Consider the following 19,193-nt stretch of genomic DNA (forward strand, 5'->3'; position numbering starts at 1 on the left):
GGAGGGATTGTGGGATGTGTGGGGATCTGGTGAATGTCTCCTGCCTGCCGCAGTGAGAGAATTACCCTCACTTCTCTCTATTTCTCCCGGGAGTGACGTCGTTAGGCAGCACTTAGTGGCGGAGGAGCGGTGGTTTTGCCTGGGGGCCTCGACTATGATCAGATCAGATGAGCCCCTCTGAATCCTGTTGCACTCTGGCTTAGAGAAGACAGTGGAGAGAAGAAGAGGGAGTCAGAGTTCCATGTGGTAAGCTGACTAGATAAGCACGCTTATTCTGCGAGAGAGAAAGAGAGAGAACATTTGAAAGTCATGCGAAAACTAATGCATGTATAGCTGTTATTTGGAGTGTGTGTGTGTGTGTGTGTGTGTGTGTGTGTGTGTGTGTGTGTGTGTGTGTGTGTGTGTGTGTGTGTGTGTGTGTGTGTGTGTGTGTGTGTGTGTGTGTGTGTGTGTGTGTGTGTGTGTGTGTGTGTGTGTCCTCTCTGTCTGTCTGTGTGTCCTGTCTGTCTGTGTCCTGTCTGTCTGTATGTCTGTCTGTGTGTCCTGTCTGTCTGTATGTCTGTCTGTCTGTGTGTCCTGTCTGTCTGTGTGTGTGTCCTGTCTGTCTTTCTGTGTGTCTGTGTGTCCTGTCTGTCTGTCTGTCTGAGTGTTTATGTGTGTTTCTGTATTTGATATGTGACAATAGGGTATCCTCTGTCTCCATGTATTAAGAACCTGCTGCCATTAGGACTTTAGAGTTTTGCTGTTGTAATTGGCAGTTACGAATAGTTGAACTGGAGAAAGTCAAAAACCGATTCAGGGACTATCAACTGCATTCCTTTTGGGAATTACGTGTTTTGCTGTTTTTTATATATATATGACATGGTTGGTAAGATTTCTGTTCGCTATACGGTAGTTTGAGCTGTGGACAAATTAATTTACCTGTACTAACACATTTGGAAATTAATTTACCTGTACTAACACATTTGGAAATTAATTTACCTGTACTAACACATTTGGAAATTAATTTGGAACTGACGTAGCAAAAATCATCAGTCCTGCTTTTTCACAAAATTCTGCTTTAGAACATTTGCTGCTTTGATTAAATCAGTACGTCACCTGACTTGTCTGATAGTGAAATCATTCAATTTTATTCACGCAAAAATTTTATACAAATATAATGGTGCTTCAAGCCAAGGACTTGCGTTTAAACGGACAGTGAGCTAGAAACCTAAAGCAAATTATTATAGGAAGAGGAGGAGGGGAAGCGCTACTAAGGTACACAATAGTACATGTTGGTAGACAGAAGGTGCTCTTTGGTAGACAGAAGGTGCTCTCAATAGAAACAAGGTTTTAAAAATCCGACGCGTTTCGGCGGATTTTTAAAACCTTGTTTCTATTGAACATGCCATACAAATAAAGGCATTTTAATTAATTATATGAAGAGTGCCTTGGTCCTCCTTTCTTTTTGATGGCAAATTATTATAGATTCCACACAACACACGAGAAGCCTGAAAATGCCAGAGGAATGAACTGAGCCCAGAGCTAAAGGGATAATCTCTCTCTGTGTGAAAACATTGGGGTTGATTGGATTCCCTGAAACGTGCTTCACTGAGGTGGATTGTAGTTCAACGTGCCAAGATGGCCCCTCAGGCAATCTGTTATTGTGTCAACTCCTTATTGTTTCTTTAACGTTACAAAGGGATTCTATGATAAATACTAGGAACTGTCTCGATTACTGGAGTCTAGCGGTGTCCTGAATTTATTGAGCAATTTGTGGTTAGCCCACTTTCGGAAAGGTTAGAGCTGCCCTAAACATCATGACTGTCACTGATAATGACTGAGGAACTGGCATCGTGTCCTATGATTGACAGCTTTAGAACATCACGCTCAACTGGAGGGTCTCTGTCGGTCTCTGTGTATCAACTCAAAACAGAGGTGAATTTTAAAAGGAGGGACGAGTGCAGGTAGACGTGTTACAGTAAGTCATTAGCAACATGGAGACATTCAGAACGTATCCCTAAGATAGGGGAGAGGTACGGTGGGGAATTCCGTTTCCTAACATCGTGTTTTCACAGGAAATCTCTCTTCCTTCCCGTCCTGGGGAGCGTTCAGCAGGACACAACCTTTTGGAACGTTCAGATAAGAATATGCTATGTGGAATAAACATGCCTGACATGTATGCACATCAAAGCATCCCGTTGGCTGTTTGTGGCATTTCTATCTGCAATGTTCGATAACGTTTGGCTACTGAATGTAGACATGTGTCCTAATAGTGTTGCTTTAAAGGTCCAATACAGCCGTTTTTATCTCAATATCAAATCCTTTCTGGGTGACAATTAAGCACCTTACTGTTATCGTTTTCAATTAAAATAGTCAAAAAGACACAAAAATAGCTTCTTAGAATAGGGCAATTTCTCACTCAAGAATTTAGCTAGGATTGTCTGGGAGTGGTCTGAGTGGGGAGGGGGAAAACTGAAAAGTAGCTGTTATTGGCAGAGGGGTTTGGAACTTTCATTCTTATTGGTCTATTAAAGATGCACTCTAAACCCTTATTTTTATTTTTTATTTCGTTTTTTTACCCCTTTTGTCTCCCCAATTTCGTGGTATCCAATTGGTAGTTACAGTCTTGTCTCATCGCTGCAACTCCCGTACGGACTCGGGAGAGGCGAAGGTCGAGAGCCGCGCGTCCTCCGAAGCACAACCCAACCAAGCCGCACTGCTTCTTGACACAATGCCCAATTAACCCGGAAGCCAGCCACACCACTGTGTCGGAGGAAACACCGTACACCTGGCAACTGTGTCAGCGTGCACTGTACCCGGCCTGTCACAGGAGTCGCTAGTGCGCGATGGGACAAGGACATCCCTGTCAGCCAAATCCTCCCCTAACCCGGACGACGCTGGGCTAATTGTGCGCCGCCCCATGGGTCTCCCGGTCGCGGGACAGAGCCTTGACCCAAACCCAGAATCTCTAGTCGCACAGCTAGCACTGCGATGCAGTGCCTTAGACCACTGCGCCACTCAGAAGGCCTACACTCTCAAACCTTTGTGTAATTTCAGTGGTTTTGAAAGTGGCCAAAAGTAGTCCATGTTTTTTTTGTGTACTACGTCACGAATCCAATTCGTGCTATATGTTACGAATTTATTGAGGTTAAGATCCTGGAGTGCATCTTTAACTAATTTTCCACCTGGTGATGTCATCACACAGGCCAAAACTCCATCCCACCAAAACAGGCTGAAATTTCAGGTAGGTCTTTTCAAACAGCTCTTTCACTAAAATGACATTATCATCATTTTCACAATTTCACAGTATTATTCCAACATCATAGTGTGGAAATATAACACAAGAAAATCACACTTTTGTCTGCACTGGGCTTTTAAGAGTGTGCAGTGTCACCTCATTTCATGTGTGGTACACCCTGGGAGAAGGCATACCCCTTTAGACAGAAACAGAAGGTGAGAGAAAGAAATGAAGGAAGTTATTTATACAAAATACTTAATGTGGTGAGACACAGGACACAGATTTTACATTTCAATCAATGTGCTCAGTGATAAAAATAGATCCTTCCTTCACACTGTGTGTGTGTGTGTGTGTGTGTGTGTGTGTGTGTGTGTGTGTGTGTGTGTGTGTGTGTGTGTGTGTGTGTGTGTGTGTGTGTGTGTGTGTGTGTGTGTGTGCGTGCGTGCGTGCGTGCGTGCGTGCGTGCGTGTGTGCGTGTGTGCGTGTGTGTGTGTGTGTGTATGTATGTATATGTCCAGGCTGGGCATGCTCTCCAAGCCTATTGTCATCCACAATGACTTCCTTCCCTCGATGAACGGAGGCGATGGCCAAAACCCCACACCAGGAAGTGGATAGCCCTTTTGTTACCCAGCAGCCCACAGGATATTTTGGGTCTGCTCGATTTTCCACTTCCTGTTTTTCTTATTCCTTGTTGTTGTCCCACCCCCTAAATGTTTCTTATTATGATGATTGGATGATTTATTTTTTTGAATCATTTCCAGAAGGTTTAAAATGATGGATCATACAATACTAAAGTCTCACCCTGTCCAGATAAGTCACACTCCTTTCAGACTTAGTTTTTGTCAGCCAGTTTGAATGATTAGACTAAGGCACTCCCCTCCTATCTTTAATCACAACATGTATTTGTTTTAGTTACAACTCAACTGATCATTCAAACGAGGCTCCAGTGTTATGATGCTTCATTACAGATTTCCAGATAGAAACTGTGATGTGAAAAATGTTATATCAATAGGACCATGGATCCATCACTGACCCCTATTTGTAACGGTACTCCTCTTCGTCTGAGGAGGAGTATGAAATATCGGACCAATGTGCTGCGTGGTAAGTGTCCATAATTAGATTTTTAATAAATCAAATGAACACAGAACAAAATAACAAAAACACGAACAAACAACCGAAACAGTTCTGTATGGTGAAACACAGACACATAAATGAACTACCCACAACCCATAGTGGGAAAACAGGCTACCTAAGTATTATTCTCAATCAGAGACAACGATCGACACCTGCCTCTGATTGAGAACCATACTAGGCCAAACACATAGAAATATAACACACAGAACAAAACATAGAATAACAACATAGAATGCCCACCCCAACTCACGCCCTGACCAAACTAAAATAAAGACATAAAAAAGGAACTAAGGTCAGAACGTGACACTATTGTAATGCTGAATCCATTCCAAGCCCGTCACTGACCCCTATTGTAATGCTGAATCCATTCCAAGCCAATCACTGACCCCTATTGTAATGCTGAATCCATTCCAAGCCCGTCACTGACCCCTATTGTAATGCTGAATCCATTCCAAGCCAATCACTGACCCCTATCCTAATGGCCTCCCATTGACTCCTCCTTTGCAGATCTGAAATTACTGCAAAGGAGGGTGCGTGCGTGCGTGTGCGCATGTGTTTGTGTATCCCAGGAAGTTAGAGAATGGTATCTTGTTCTCTTTCCTTATTCTTCCTTCCTGGTTATTAGATAGGAGGGAATAAGCAATAAGAGGGAATCCCCATGGAAGCCCATATTGCTGATATTAGTCTCATCCTTTCAGATCCTGAAAAGAAATGTCAAGGAATCAGTCTGGAGTCATTTAGTGTGTGTGTGTGTGTGTGTGTGTGCGTGCGTGCGCGGGTATCCCAGGAAGTTAGAGATTGGTATCTAGTTCTCCTTCCTTATTCTTCCTTCCTGGTTATTAGATAAGGGTAGAGCAGGCACTCAGTAAAGGAGGGAATCGGGATTAGAGGAGGGGAAGGAAGAAAGCATTGCTAAATTGAATGTAATGTCATAACGCATTATTATTAGTGAATGTAATGTCATAACGCATTATTATTAGTGAATGTAATGTCATAAAACATTACTAATAGTGAATGTAATGTCATAAAAGCATTATTATTAGTGAATGTAATGTCATAAAACATTACTAATAGTGAATGTAATGTCATAAAGCATTATTATTAGTGAATGTAATGTCATAAAGCATTACTAAATTGAATGTAATGTCATAAAGCATTATTATTGGTGAATGTAATGTCATAAAGCATTATTATTAGTGAATGTAATGTCATAAAGCATTATTAATAGTGAATGCAATGTCAAAGTAATATAATTAGTCAATGTAATATAAAGTAACACAATTGTCAGGTTGAAGGTAAATCAGGAAGTAAATAATGTATACAACTTTTTCTGACATGAACACAATCATTGAGCTAACCCTCGGTCACTGCAGATGTGGCTAGAGCATTAAGCAATGTGACTTTAAAAGTCACAGTTTGAGTTGTATTTGGGTTTATTATGGTTCCCCATTAACTGCTGCCAAGGCATCAGCTACTCTTCCTGGGGTCCAGCAAAATGAAGGCAGTTATAATTTTTTTTAAACATTACAAGACATTCACAACAGATTTCACAACATATTCAGTGTGTGCCCTCAGGCCTCTACTCTACTACCACATATCCACAACACTGTGTATAGTGCGTATGTTATCATGTGTTTGTATGCATGTGTCTGTGCCTATGTTTGTGTTGCTTTACAGTCCCTGCTGTTCCATAAGGCGTATTTGTATCTGTTTTTTAAATCAAATTTCACTGCTTGCATGAGTTACTTGATGTGGAATAGAGTTCCATGTAGTCATGGCTCTATGTAGTACTCTGCGCCTCCCATAGTCTGTTCTGGACTTGGGGACTGTGAAGAGATCTCTTGTGGCATGTCTTGTGGGGTATGCATGGGTGTCCGAGCTGTGTGCCAGTAGTTCAAACAGACAGCTCGGTGCATTCAACATGTCAATACCTCTCACAAATAAAAGTAGTGATGAAGTCAATCTGTCCTCTACTCTCAGCCAGGAGAAATTGACATGCATATTATTAATGTTAGCTCTCTGTGTAGATCCAAGGGCCAGCTATGCTGCCAATTGCAATTTTCCTAAGTCCCTCTTTGTGGTACCTGACCACACAACTGAACAGTAGTCGAGGTGTGACAAAACTAGAGCCTTTAGGACCTGCCTTGCTGATAGTGTTGTTAAGAATGCAGAGCAGCGCTTTATTTTGGACAGACTTCTCCCCATCCTAGCTACTGTTGTATCAATATGTTTTGACCATGACAGTTTACAATCCAGGTTACTCCAAACAGTTTAGTCTCCTCAACTTGCTCAATTACCACATTATTCATTACAAGATTTAGTTAAGGTTTAGAATTTTGTGAATGATTTGTCCCAAATGCAATGCTTTTAGTTTTTGAAATATTTAGGACTAACTTATCCCTTGCCACCCATTCTGAAACTAATTGCAGCTCTTTGTTAAGTGTTTCAGTTGCTGTGGTAGCTGGCGTAGTGTTGAGTCATCCTCATACAGAGACACACTGGCTTTACTCAGTGTGCCTCTGTGGCATGTCGTTAGTAAAGATTGCAAAAAGGTAAGGGGCCTAGACAGCTGCCCTGGGGAATTCCTGATTATACCTAGATTATGTTAGAGGCTCCATTACAGGACACCCTCTGTGTTCTATTAGACAGATAACTCTTTATCCACAGTATAGCAGGGGGTGTAAAGCCATAACACATATGTTTTTCCAGCAGCAGACTATGATCGATAATGTCAAAAGCCGCACTGAAGCATAACTAAATATCCCTCACAATCTTTTTATCATCAATTTCTCTCATCCAATCATCAGAAATTTGTGTAAGTGCTCTGCTTGTTGAATGTCCTTCCCTGTACGTGTGCTGATAGTCTGAGCGGGGCTTGGGTCATTGATAAGTCATTGTGTCAACGCAGCCTTACAATGCTATGAAAGGATCCAGGATCCCAAATAATTTGGGTGGATCCCATCCTCTTTATAATTCCAGCATTGTTACCAGAAGGTATCAAAATTGTCAATAAATGTTACACCCACAGAGCTGCAATAGTCACGTAGCCAGTTATGGAGGGCTACAAGTCTGCTGAACCATTCAGTGCCACGATTTAGGGAGGGCAGATATTATGTGGCGTTTGTTGGTGTCAAGTAGTGACCCAATCAGTTCTTTAAAATCCATCTTCAGCTGTTCTGAGCTGCCTTTCATAATGCCATTTGACCCCACATGAACCATGACAGTATCAGTCCCTGACACGCAGCCTCGGGAAGCAACCTGGTGATATCCTGAACTTTTGCCCCAGGAAAACACAAAGTCTTTGCCCCAGGTTCGATGGTGAGGCATATATCTGTACCTATCACAATAGACGGAATGATCTGGCATCTGCCGTGTCTCAAAGCAGATTGAGAGGCCAGAGCCAAAGAACTCACCTGAGAAGAGGGCTGTGTGCAGGCCTCAACAGCCAAAGGGACAGAGCTCTGATCCAGAGAGCACTGGCAGCGGTGGTCCAGGCTGTGCCCAGGCAGTTTATTGACTAGGACAGGGAGAAGTAGCTGGAGGGACATCCACAGCCATGGAGGGAACAGCCAAGCCCCCGGCAGAAGACAGCAGGGGCTCAAAGCGTTTTGAAAGTCTTAAGTCCGGACGCGGGGAAGAAGGCAGAAGCGTCGAGAATAATTATTCTCCTTCTTTCTGGTTCCGACACTCATCCATTTACGCTCACCTGGAGTTGAACAATGAGCAGCCATTTTCTGGTTCAAGCTAGTAGAGGGGTGCAGTGGTGGAAATTGATCATAGTCCAGGAAGTCCCCATTATGATCCACTTGGATGTTTTGACAGGAAGCATTTAAAGATGTCGCAGATCATACACTTAATAGCCTGCGGGTCCCCAGCAGATTCAAAGGAGTTTCACTGCTCAACGCCGACAGTCGAAGGGAACAAACATTTCCCGGCACCGCCTGGGACTTAGATGCTCTCTCCATGGCCGCGGACACCCCCACCAGCGCCTCGCACAACTGTGTTGTTGTCTGTCTCGCATTGAATGTGAAGAGTGAGAGAGATACGCAGGGGGGCGGGTGATGGCTGGGTCAGTTGTCAGTGGCAGGTCGCTGACTGTTTCTTGCTGGCACGGCTGCGTGTTAACGTTTGTTGTAGCCTCTCAGCGCTTAGTCGGGCGTGTCCCCAGTGTCTGTAGTCGTGGGGGATACAAAACATACAGTTACAGCATGTACTGGCCAACAGTTGGAGTCACACTCACACGCTGGAAGTAAAGACTTTCCTCAGTAGTTCTAAAGAGAGCGTTGAATGAGTTGAGCTCTTGGTAGCCTGGCTCGGTTGTTGGTATCCAAGTACTAAAGCTTGCGGGGTTGAAAGTGGAATGAAGAAAGTTGAGCGAGAAAAAAACGAAGATGTTTTTAAATGTGTTAAATGCAGAGTTTTGGTTAAACGGTTATAAAAAAAAATGAAAAGTTTGTCAGGTAGCCAAGTTGCAACAGTGTGTTAACTTTGGTGTCCTCAATAAACCTGCACTTTCGAAAAGCACATTTCCCTGCATGGAGAAAAATACACTCAACAAAAATGTAAAACGCAACATATAAAGTGTTGGTCCCATGTTTCATGAGCTGAAATAAAAGATCCCAGACCTTTTCCATATGCACAAAAAGATTATTAGCTCAAATTGTGTGCAGAAATGTGTTTCCATCCCTGTTAGTGAGCATTTCTTCTTTGCAAGATAATCCACCTGACAGGTGTGCTATATCAAGAAGCTGATTAAGCAGCATGGTCATTACCTTATGCTGGGGACAATAAAAGGCCACTCTAAAATATGCAACACAATGCCATAGATGTCTCAAGTTTTGAGGGAGTGTACAATTGGCATGCTGACTGCAGGAATGTGCACCAGAGCTGTTGCCAGAGAATGTAATGTTAATTTCTCTACCATAAGCCGCCTCCAATGTCGTCTTAGAGAATTTGGCAGTACATGAAACCGTCCTCACAAACGGAGACCACATGTAGCCACGCCAGCCTAGGACCTCCAAATCCGGTTTCTTCACCTGCGGGATCGTCTGAGACCAGCCACCGAGACAGCTGATGAATCTGTGGGTTTGTACAACTGAAGAACTTCTCCACAAACTGTCAGAAAGCGTCTTAGGGAAGCTCATCTGCGTGTTTGTCGTCCTCACCAGGGTCTTGACCTGACTGCAGTACGGCATCGTAACTGACTTCAGTGGGCAAATACTCACCTTCAATGGACACTGGCACGCTGGAGAAGTGTGCTCTTCACGGATAAATCCCGGTTTCAATTGTACCAGGCAGATGGTAGACAGAGTGTACGGCGTCATGTGTGCAAGCGGTTTACTGATGTCAACGTTGCGAACAGAGTGCCTCATGGTGGCGGTGAGGTTATGGTATGTGCAGGCATAAGCTACAGACAATGAACACATTTAATTTTATCGATGGCAATTTGAATGCACAGAAATACCGTGAGGAGATCTTGAGGCCAATTGTCGTGCCTATAATCCGCCGCCATCACCTCGTGTTTCAGCATGATAATGCATGGCCCCATGATGCAAGGGTCTGTACACAATTCCTGGAGGCTGAAAATGTCCCAGTTCTTTCATGGGCTCCATACTCGCCAGACATGTTACCCATTGAGCATGTTTGGGATGCTCTGGATTGACATGTACGACAGCATGTTCCAGTTCCCACCAATAACCAGCAACTTCGCACAGCCAACTCTATGCGAAGGAGATGAGGCAAATGGTGGTCACTCCAGATACTGACTGGTTTTCTGATCCACGCCCCTACCTTTTTTAAAGGTGTCTGAGACCAACCGGTGCATATCTGTATTCCCAGTCATGTGAAATCCATAGATTAGGGCCTTATTTATTTATTTCAATTGTCTGATGTCCTTATATGAACTCAAGTAAAAATCTTTGAAATTGTTGCATGTTGCGTTTATATTTTTGTTCAGTGTACATGCATACATATGAAATGTATAACAGTTGATCTGTCCCAAACCAGTTAGCTTAGTCCCAGTTATATGATCTGAAGCAAGTCTTCCCAAGCCAGGGGGTGCCAAGCCAGGGGGTGCCAAGCACCTGCTAACACAATACACAGCCAAGCCAGGGGGCACCAAGCATTTGCCAACACAATACACAGTCAAGCCAGGGGGTGCCAAGCCAGGGGGTGCCAAGCACCTGCCAACACAATACACAGCCAAGCCAGGGGGTGCCAAGCCAGGGGGTGACAAGCCAGGGAGTGCCAAGCCAGGGGGTAAGGAGGGAGCACATATTGTTGCACTATATTCGCATGGCAAATAGAATGATTGATTGATTGATTGAGTGAGTGGGGAGATCAGGGCTGATCAGGGCCTAGATTTGAAAAGTTAGAACAGGGCTCTTCAATGTTGGTCTTGGAGGGCAGAATCACTTCTGGTTTTCATCCTCTCCTTCTAATAAGGGACTGATTCAGACCTGGGACACCAGACGAGTGCAATTAACTACCAGGTAGAAACAAAAAGTTTTTCAACCCTTCAGAACCGTAATTGAACAGCCCTGGCTTGGAACAAGCAGCCACAGGAGAGGGCATATTTTGGGCAGACAGGATGGATAACTGCCATAATGACAGTCATCCATAACGACAGTCATCCATAATGACAGTCATCCATAATGACAGTCACCCATAACGACAGTCATCCATAACGACATTCATCCATAATGAAGGTCATCCATAATGACAGTCATCCATAACGACAGTCATCCACAATGAAGGTCATCCATAATGACAGTCATCCATAACGACAGTCATCCATAATGACAGTCATCCATAACAACAGTCATCCATAATGAAGGTCATCCATAATGACAGTCATCCATAACGACAGTCATCCATAATGAAGGTCATCCATAATGACAGTCATCCATAACGACAGTCATCCATAATGAAGGTCATCCATAATGACAGTCATCCATAACGACAGTCATCCATAATGAAGGTCATCCATAATGACAGTCATCCATAACGACAGTCATCCATAATGAAGGTCATCCATAATGACAGTCATCCATAACGACAGTCATCCATAATGAAGGTCATCCATAATGACAGTCATCCATAACGACAGTCATCCATAATGAAGGTCATCCATAATGACAGTCATCCATAACGACAGTCATCCATAATGAAGGTCATCCATAATGACAGTCATCCATAACGACAGTCATCCATAATGAAGGTCATCCATAATGACAGTCATCCATAACGACAGTCATCCATAATGAAGGTCATCCATAATGACAGTCATCCATAACGACAGTCATCCATAATGAAGGTCATCCATAATGACAGTCATCAATAATAGCGTTCCACATGACAAACATTTTTGTTCTAATGCCCTGATATGAGATTTCCACAGAGAACGACTGCAGTTTAACACATTCTGGATACTCACAGTCTCTCACACACACCAAGGTTATTATAGTTTTGTGTTTATATTATACATGTATTTTGAATTCAGTTTAGTGTCCGTTAGTTTTTTAGACCTGATTTGCTATTGATTTGCTATTTTTTGTTTAGTTGAAGTTGTATACAGATATTTTTATTTTGTTTTAGTATTATTTAAGGCTCTATTCAATCCGTAGTGCTGAAGATCCGCTTTATAGCGCGATTGGCAATTAAAGGCGGAGACTGCATTCACGGTAAACACTGCATATGTAGGCTCAATCGGAAATTACACCTTTATATTTTAATGCGGATCTTCCACGATACTTCGGCGACACGGATTGAATCCAGACCCTTAGTTTCAGTTTTAGGCCGCTTTCACATATCCCCTTATGATTCGGATAATGGAGCGTTTGGATGTGTGTCAAAGATCCATGAGTAGTGGGTCAAAGATCCAGGACCAGATTACCGGGTATTGTGACTCGGCAGCGCGAGTCGCGTGGAACTTTTGTGCCCGTTGTAAACAATCTCACGAACGTCATGTAGAATGTGCGTCTTGCTAATCGCACCCTGAAACTGTTTATTTTCAGCTGTTGTGAAAGCAAAACGTATTCTGTAGAATTCTCACAAACACTCCAGGAACTGAACCAGGGTAGTGAATTTCATATGTGAAAACGCCCTTAGTTTTAGTGTTAGGTTCAGAAGACATGTGTGGGACGCTAGGAGCCTTTTGTGTTGTATATTGATTTGATTCCCACCGGGGGACCAGTGTGAAAAAAAAGTCTGAAAATGTATGCACCCACTACTGTAAGTCGTTCTGAATAAGGGCGTCTGCTAAATTACTCAAATGTCAATGTAAAATGTATATGTTTTTGGGATGTCACTTTTTGCAACAGGGGGTTAGGAATACATAAGGAGATGGGTCAGGCCATAGGTTAGCCCTTATTATGACTCTATGCAAGTCGACGTTTATTGTCACAAGTCTTGTCCTGGAGGCAGAACTGACCGATTTCCCCTTAGATAGGCCAGCTGCAAAGTTAAAACTGGCTAAATTGTAAAAAAACAACTTTTTGTTCCTAATTTAAGGTTAGGGTTAGGCATTAGGGTCAGCAGTGTGATTAAGGTTAGGTTGAAAATCAGATTCACTCTGCAGAGCTGCCACCAGAACAAGACCCATGATGAAAAACTCTGACTTGCTCATTCCACATCCCTTTTGGTTAAAAATGCATCCTTGATTGAGATACGGTTTTGCTAACCTTGAACGCTAACCTCAACAGTGATATCCCAAGTATAAAAACAGTAAAGTACACACACTAAAGGGTAAAAAAACAAACATGTTTAGACACAACTGCAAACTGGAAGGAGTAGGGCTTTCAAGGAGTTGATCTGATGTGATGTCATCGGCCTCCATCTTGCTTGAAGAACAATAGAGAAGCAATAGAGGTCAAAAGAGGAAAGAACCGTCACACAGGAAAAATAGCTATTGTGTAATACCACAATGCAGGTTTGCAGTTCATCATGTCTTCTATGGTACCTTCCATCTTCCTGCAGTTCATCATGTCTTCTATGGTACCTTCCATCTTCCTGCAGTTCATCATGTCTTCTATGGTACCTTCCATCCTCCTGTAGTTCATCATGTCCTCTATGGTACTGTACCTTCCATCCTCCTGTAGTTCATCATGTCCTCTATAGTACCTTCCATCCTCCTGTAGTTCATCATGTCCTCTATGGTACCTTCCATCCTCCTGTAGTTCATCATGTCCTCTATGGTACCTTCCATCCTCCTGTATTTCATCATGTCCTCTATGGTACCTTCCATCCTCCTGTAGTTCATCATGTCCTCTATGGTACTGTACCTTCCATCTTCCTGTAGTTCATCATGTCCTCTATGGTACTGTACCTTCCATCCTCCTGTAGTTCATCATGTCCTCTATGGTACTGTACCTTCCATCCTCATGTAGTTCATCATGTCTTCTATGGTACCTTCCATCTTCCTGTAGTTCATCATGTCCTCTATGGTACCTTCCATCTTCCTGTAGTTCATCATGTCCTCTATAGTACTGTACCTTCCATCTTCCTGTAGTTCATCATGTCCTCTATGGTACCTTCCATATTCCTGTAGTTCATCATGTCCTCTATGGTACTGTACCTTCCATCTTCCTGTATTTCATCATGTCCTCTATGGTACTGTACCTTCCATCCTCCTGTAGTTCATCATGTCCTCTATAGTACCTTCCATCTTCCTGTAGTTCATCATGTCCTCTATGGTACCTTCCATCCTCCTGTAGTTCATCATGTCCTCTATGGTACTGTACCTTCCATCCTCCTGTAGTTCATCATGTCCTCTATAGTACCTTCCATCCTCCTGTATTTCATCATGTCCTCTATAGTACCTTCCATCCTCCTGTAGTTCATCATGTCCTCTATGGTACCTTCCATCCTCCTGTAGTTCATCATGTCCTCTATGGTACTGTACCTTCCATCCTCCTGTAGTTCATCATGTCCTCTATAGTACCTTCCATCCTCCTGTATTTCATCATGTCCTCTATAGTACCTTCCATCCTCCTGTAGTTCATCATGTCCTCTATGGTACCTTCCATCCTCCTGTAGTTCATCATGTCTTCTATAGTACCTTCCATCTTCCTGTATTTCATCATGTCCTCTATGGTACCTTCCATCTTCCTGTAGTTCATCATGTCCTCTATGGTACCTTCCATCTTCCTGTAGTTCATCATGTCCTCTATAGTACTGTACCTTCCATCTTCCTGTAGTTCATCATGTCCTCTATGGTACCTTCCATATTCCTGTAGTTCATCATGTCCTCTATGGTACTGTACCTTCCATCTTCCTGTATTTCATCATGTCCTCTATGGTACTGTACCTTCCATCCTCCTGTAGTTCATCATGTCCTCTATAGTACCTTCCATCTTCCTGTAGTTCATCATGTCCTCTATGGTACCTTCCATCCTCCTGTAGTTCATCATGTCCTCTATGGTACTGTACCTTCCATCCTCCTGTAGTTCATCATGTCCTCTATAGTACCTTCCATCCTCCTGTATTTCATCATGTCCTCTATAGTACCTTCCATCCTCCTGTAGTTCATCATGTCCTCTATGGTACCTTCCATCCTCCTGTAGTTCATCATGTCTTCTATAGTACCTTCCATCTTCCTGTATTTCATCATGTCCTCTATAGTACCTTCCATCCTCCTGTAGTTCATCATGTCCTCTATAGTACCTTCCATCCTCCTGTAGTTCATCATGTCCTCTATGGTACTGTACCTTCCATCTTCCTGTAGTTCATCATGTCCTCTATGGTACTGTACCTTCCATCCTCCTGTAGTTCATCATGTCCTCTATGGTACTGTACCTTCCATCCTCATGTAGTTCATCATGTCTTCTATGGTACCTTCCATCTTCCTGTAGTTCATCATGTCCTCTATGGTACCTTCCATCTTCCTGTAGTTCATCATGTCCTCTATAGTACTGTACCTTCCATCTTCCTGTAGTTCATCATGTCCTCTATGGTACCTTCCATATTCCTGTAGTTCATCATGTCCTCTATGGTACTGTACCTTCCATCTTCCTGTATTTCATCATGTCCTCTATGGTACTGTACCTTCCATCCTCCTGTAGTTCATCATGTCCTCTATAGTACCTTCCATCTTCCTGTAGTTCATCATGTCCTCTATGGTACCTTCCATCCTCCTGTAGTTCATCATGTCCTCTATGGTACTGTACCTTCCATCCTCCTGTAGTTCATCATGTCCTCTATAGTACCTTCCATCCTCCTGTATTTCATCATGTCCTCTATAGTACCTTCCATCCTCCTGTAGTTCATCATGTCCTCTATGGTACCTTCCATCCTCCTGTAGTTCATCATGTCCTCTATGGTACTGTACCTTCCATCCTCCTGTAGTTCATCATGTCCTCTATAGTACCTTCCATCCTCCTGTATTTCATCATGTCCTCTATAGTACCTTCCATCCTCCTGTAGTTCATCATGTCCTCTATGGTACCTTCCATCCTCCTGTAGTTCATCATGTCTTCTATAGTACCTTCCATCTTCCTGTATTTCATCATGTCCTCTATGGTACCTTCCATCTTCCTGTAGTTCATCATGTCCTCTATGGTACCTTCCATCTTCCTGTAGTTCATCATGTCCTCTATAGTACTGTACCTTCCATCTTCCTGTAGTTCATCATGTCCTCTATGGTACCTTCCATATTCCTGTAGTTCATCATGTCCTCTATGGTACTGTACCTTCCATCTTCCTGTATTTCATCATGTCCTCTATGGTACTGTACCTTCCATCCTCCTGTAGTTCATCATGTCCTCTATAGTACCTTCCATCTTCCTGTAGTTCATCATGTCCTCTATGGTACCTTCCATCCTCCTGTAGTTCATCATGTCCTCTATGGTACTGTACCTTCCATCCTCCTGTAGTTCATCATGTCCTCTATAGTACCTTCCATCCTCCTGTATTTCATCATGTCCTCTATAGTACCTTCCATCCTCCTGTAGTTCATCATGTCCTCTATGGTACCTTCCATCCTCCTGTAGTTCATCATGTCTTCTATAGTACCTTCCATCTTCCTGTATTTCATCATGTCCTCTATAGTACCTTCCATCCTCCTGTAGTTCATCATGTCCTCTATAGTACCTTCCATCCCCCTGTAGTTCATCATGTCCTCTATAGTACTGTACCTTCCATCCTCCTGTAGTTCATCATGTCCTCTATGGTACCTTCCATCCTCCTGTAGTTCATCATGTCCTCTATGGTACTGTACCTTCCATCCTCCTGTATTTCATCATGTCCTCTATGGTACTGTACCTTCCATCCTCCTGTAGTTCATCATGTCCTCTATGGTACTGTACCTTCCATCTTCCTGTAGTTCATCATGTCCTCTATGGTACCTTCCATCCTCCTGTAGTTCATCATGTCTTCTATGGTACTGTACCTTCCATCCTCCTGTAGTTCGTCATGTCCTCTATGGTACCACGACAATGGAAAATCACACATGTATTTGGAAAACCATTTAGACATAATTGTTAAACATTCTGATGATATACATTTTTCTTTAAGGTCATTAATGATTGCTAATGAATATGCGCTGCATGTGAAGTTTTCATCTCCTAATAGACAAATTGATTGGCAAATTAGTCAGGATTTACCAGCTAATTTATGTATTGTAGGTTTTCCATCAGATGCATAAAGCGATTTATCTAAAAATGTCATTACGGACAGCTGGAGTTTCATATTTTGAGCTGCTCGTTGCCTTAGTACCTTCTTGTTTGTTTCATTTGAGAATGAGTACACTGTATGTTAAAGGGATAGTTCACTCAAAACGATATTTGTAAAAAAAATAATCATTAGTCCGCTGTTAATACAATCCCCCAAAAAGTGTGCAGTATGTCAGCAGTGAAGTTTTCAAGATATAAATCGACTCATTTCAGATTATATCATTATTGAAGACTGCAGTTTTTCTGTTTGGTTTTCATTGATTGAGAACTAGAATGAGTAATGACTTGTGGCAGGGCTGTTGATCAATTAGACATGTATGACATTATAACTCATTCCTGCAGAGTTGGCCAGATGTTGTCATGCAGAAGCTACTCAGAGCTGGCCAGATGTTGTCATGCAGATGCTACCGCAGAGCTGGCCAGATGTTGTCATGCAGATGCTACCGCAGAGCTGGCCAGATGTTGTCATGCAGATGCTACCGCAGAGCTGGCCAGATGTTGTCATGCAGATGCTACTCAGAGCTGGCCAGATGTTGTCATGCAGATGCTACCGCAGAGCTGGCCAGATGTTGTCATGCAGATGCTACCGCAGAGCTGGCCAGATGTTGTCATGCAGATGCTACTCAGAGCTGGCCAGATGTTGTCATGCAGATGCTACCGCAGAGCTGGCCAGATGTTGTCATGCAGATGCTACTCAGAGCTGGCCAGATGTTGTCATGCAGATGCTACTCAGAGCTGGCCAGATGTTGTCATGCAGATGCTACCGCAGAGCTGGCCAGATGTTGTCATGCAGATGCTACCGCAGGGCTGGCCAGATGTTGTCATGCAGATGCTACCTCAGAGCTGGCCAGATGTTGTCATGCAGATGCTACCTCAGAGTTGGTCAGATGTTGTCATGGGTTCTTTCCAAACAAACTGGATCCTAGCCTTCTAAAGGATAAAAAATATACCTAATGTACGTACCCCTATTACCAGGTTCTCTCTGTCTGTCCTCTCTATAGGCTATCTTCCATCAACCCCCCTGCCTATTCCCCTCCAGGAAAAAGGAGTCAGTTGCAGAGTGGAGGAAAACACAAGACTGTGAAAGAAAACAAGAAAACGTCAAAAGACTCATCTTGAAGGAGGGAGAGAAACACCAACTGGGCGAGAGGAGGGGCTGCCTCAGCCATGGGCAAACAGAACAGCAAGCTACGGCCGGAGGTGTTGAATGACCTGCGTGAGAACACAGAGTTCACTGACCACGAGCTCCAGGAGTGGTACAGAGGCTTCCTAAAAGACTGCCCCACGGGCCACCTGACTGTGGATGAGTTCAAGAAGATCTATGCCAACTTCTTCCCGTACGGGGACGCCTCCAGATTTTCCGAGCACGTCTTCCGCACGTTCGACACCAACGCAGACGGGACGATAGACTTCAGGGAGTTCATCATCGCGCTGAGCGTAACGTCACGAGGCAAGCTGGAGCATAAGCTCAAGTGGGCCTTCAGCATGTACGACCTGGATGGGAACGGCTACATCAGCCGTGCGGAGATGCTGGAGATCGTTCAGGTCAGTCTCAATCCCCTGTCTTCCACCGGTGTATTGTAACATCCGGTCGTGATTGGGAGTCCCATAGGGCGGCGCACAATTGGCCCAGCGTCGTCCGGGTTTGGTCTGGGGTAGGCCGTCATTGTAAATACGAATTTAAAATTAGTTATAAAATCAACACAAGGACCAATGGATGATAGAAATGAGTAAAGTTTGTGGAAGCTAATAGACTGAATCGTCAAAACACAGCATCTATCACATAGTAAGAAGACAGTGCTAATCAGTGTATCCCTCATTTATCCACCTTGAAGCTAGAATCTGCAGTTGCTACATACATTTTTGGAATTACAGTGCATTCGGAAAGTACTCAGACCTCATCTTTTCCACATCTTGTTACGTTACAGCCTTATTCGAAAATTGATTAAATCATTTTTTCCCCTTCATCAATCCACACACAATACCCCATAATGACAAAGCAAAAACAAGTTTAGACATTTTGTCTAATGTATAAAATAAAAAAAATGCAAATATCACATTTACATTAGTATTCAGACCCTTTACTCAGTACTTTACTGAAGCACCTTTGACAGCGATTACAGCCTCGAGTCTTCTTGGGTATGCTTGTCACACCTGTATTTGGGGAGTTC

At 43.2% G+C, this 19,193-nt stretch overlaps 1 protein-coding gene across 2 annotated transcripts in view; it reads left to right on the forward strand.

The window, feature by feature from the left end:
* LOC139553936 (hippocalcin-like protein 1) overlaps window positions 1-19,193 on the forward strand; it is a 26,103-nt gene continuing 6,910 nt past the window's right edge. The window contains exons 1-2 of one of the 2 annotated variants that reach the window (XM_071366730.1): window positions 1-246; window positions 18,024-18,567. In XM_071366730.1, coding sequence (XP_071222831.1) covers window positions 18,190-18,567 — 378 coding nt within the window. In that variant the 5' untranslated portion in view covers window positions 1-246; window positions 18,024-18,189. The remainder of the gene's footprint in view (window positions 247-18,023; window positions 18,568-19,193) is intronic. The other variant, XM_071366729.1, reaches the window with a different exon arrangement.

This window comes from Salvelinus alpinus, chromosome 25 (assembly GCF_045679555.1).
Source record: "Salvelinus alpinus chromosome 25, SLU_Salpinus.1, whole genome shotgun sequence".
NCBI classification, from domain to species: Eukaryota; Metazoa; Chordata; class Actinopteri; order Salmoniformes; family Salmonidae; genus Salvelinus; species Salvelinus alpinus.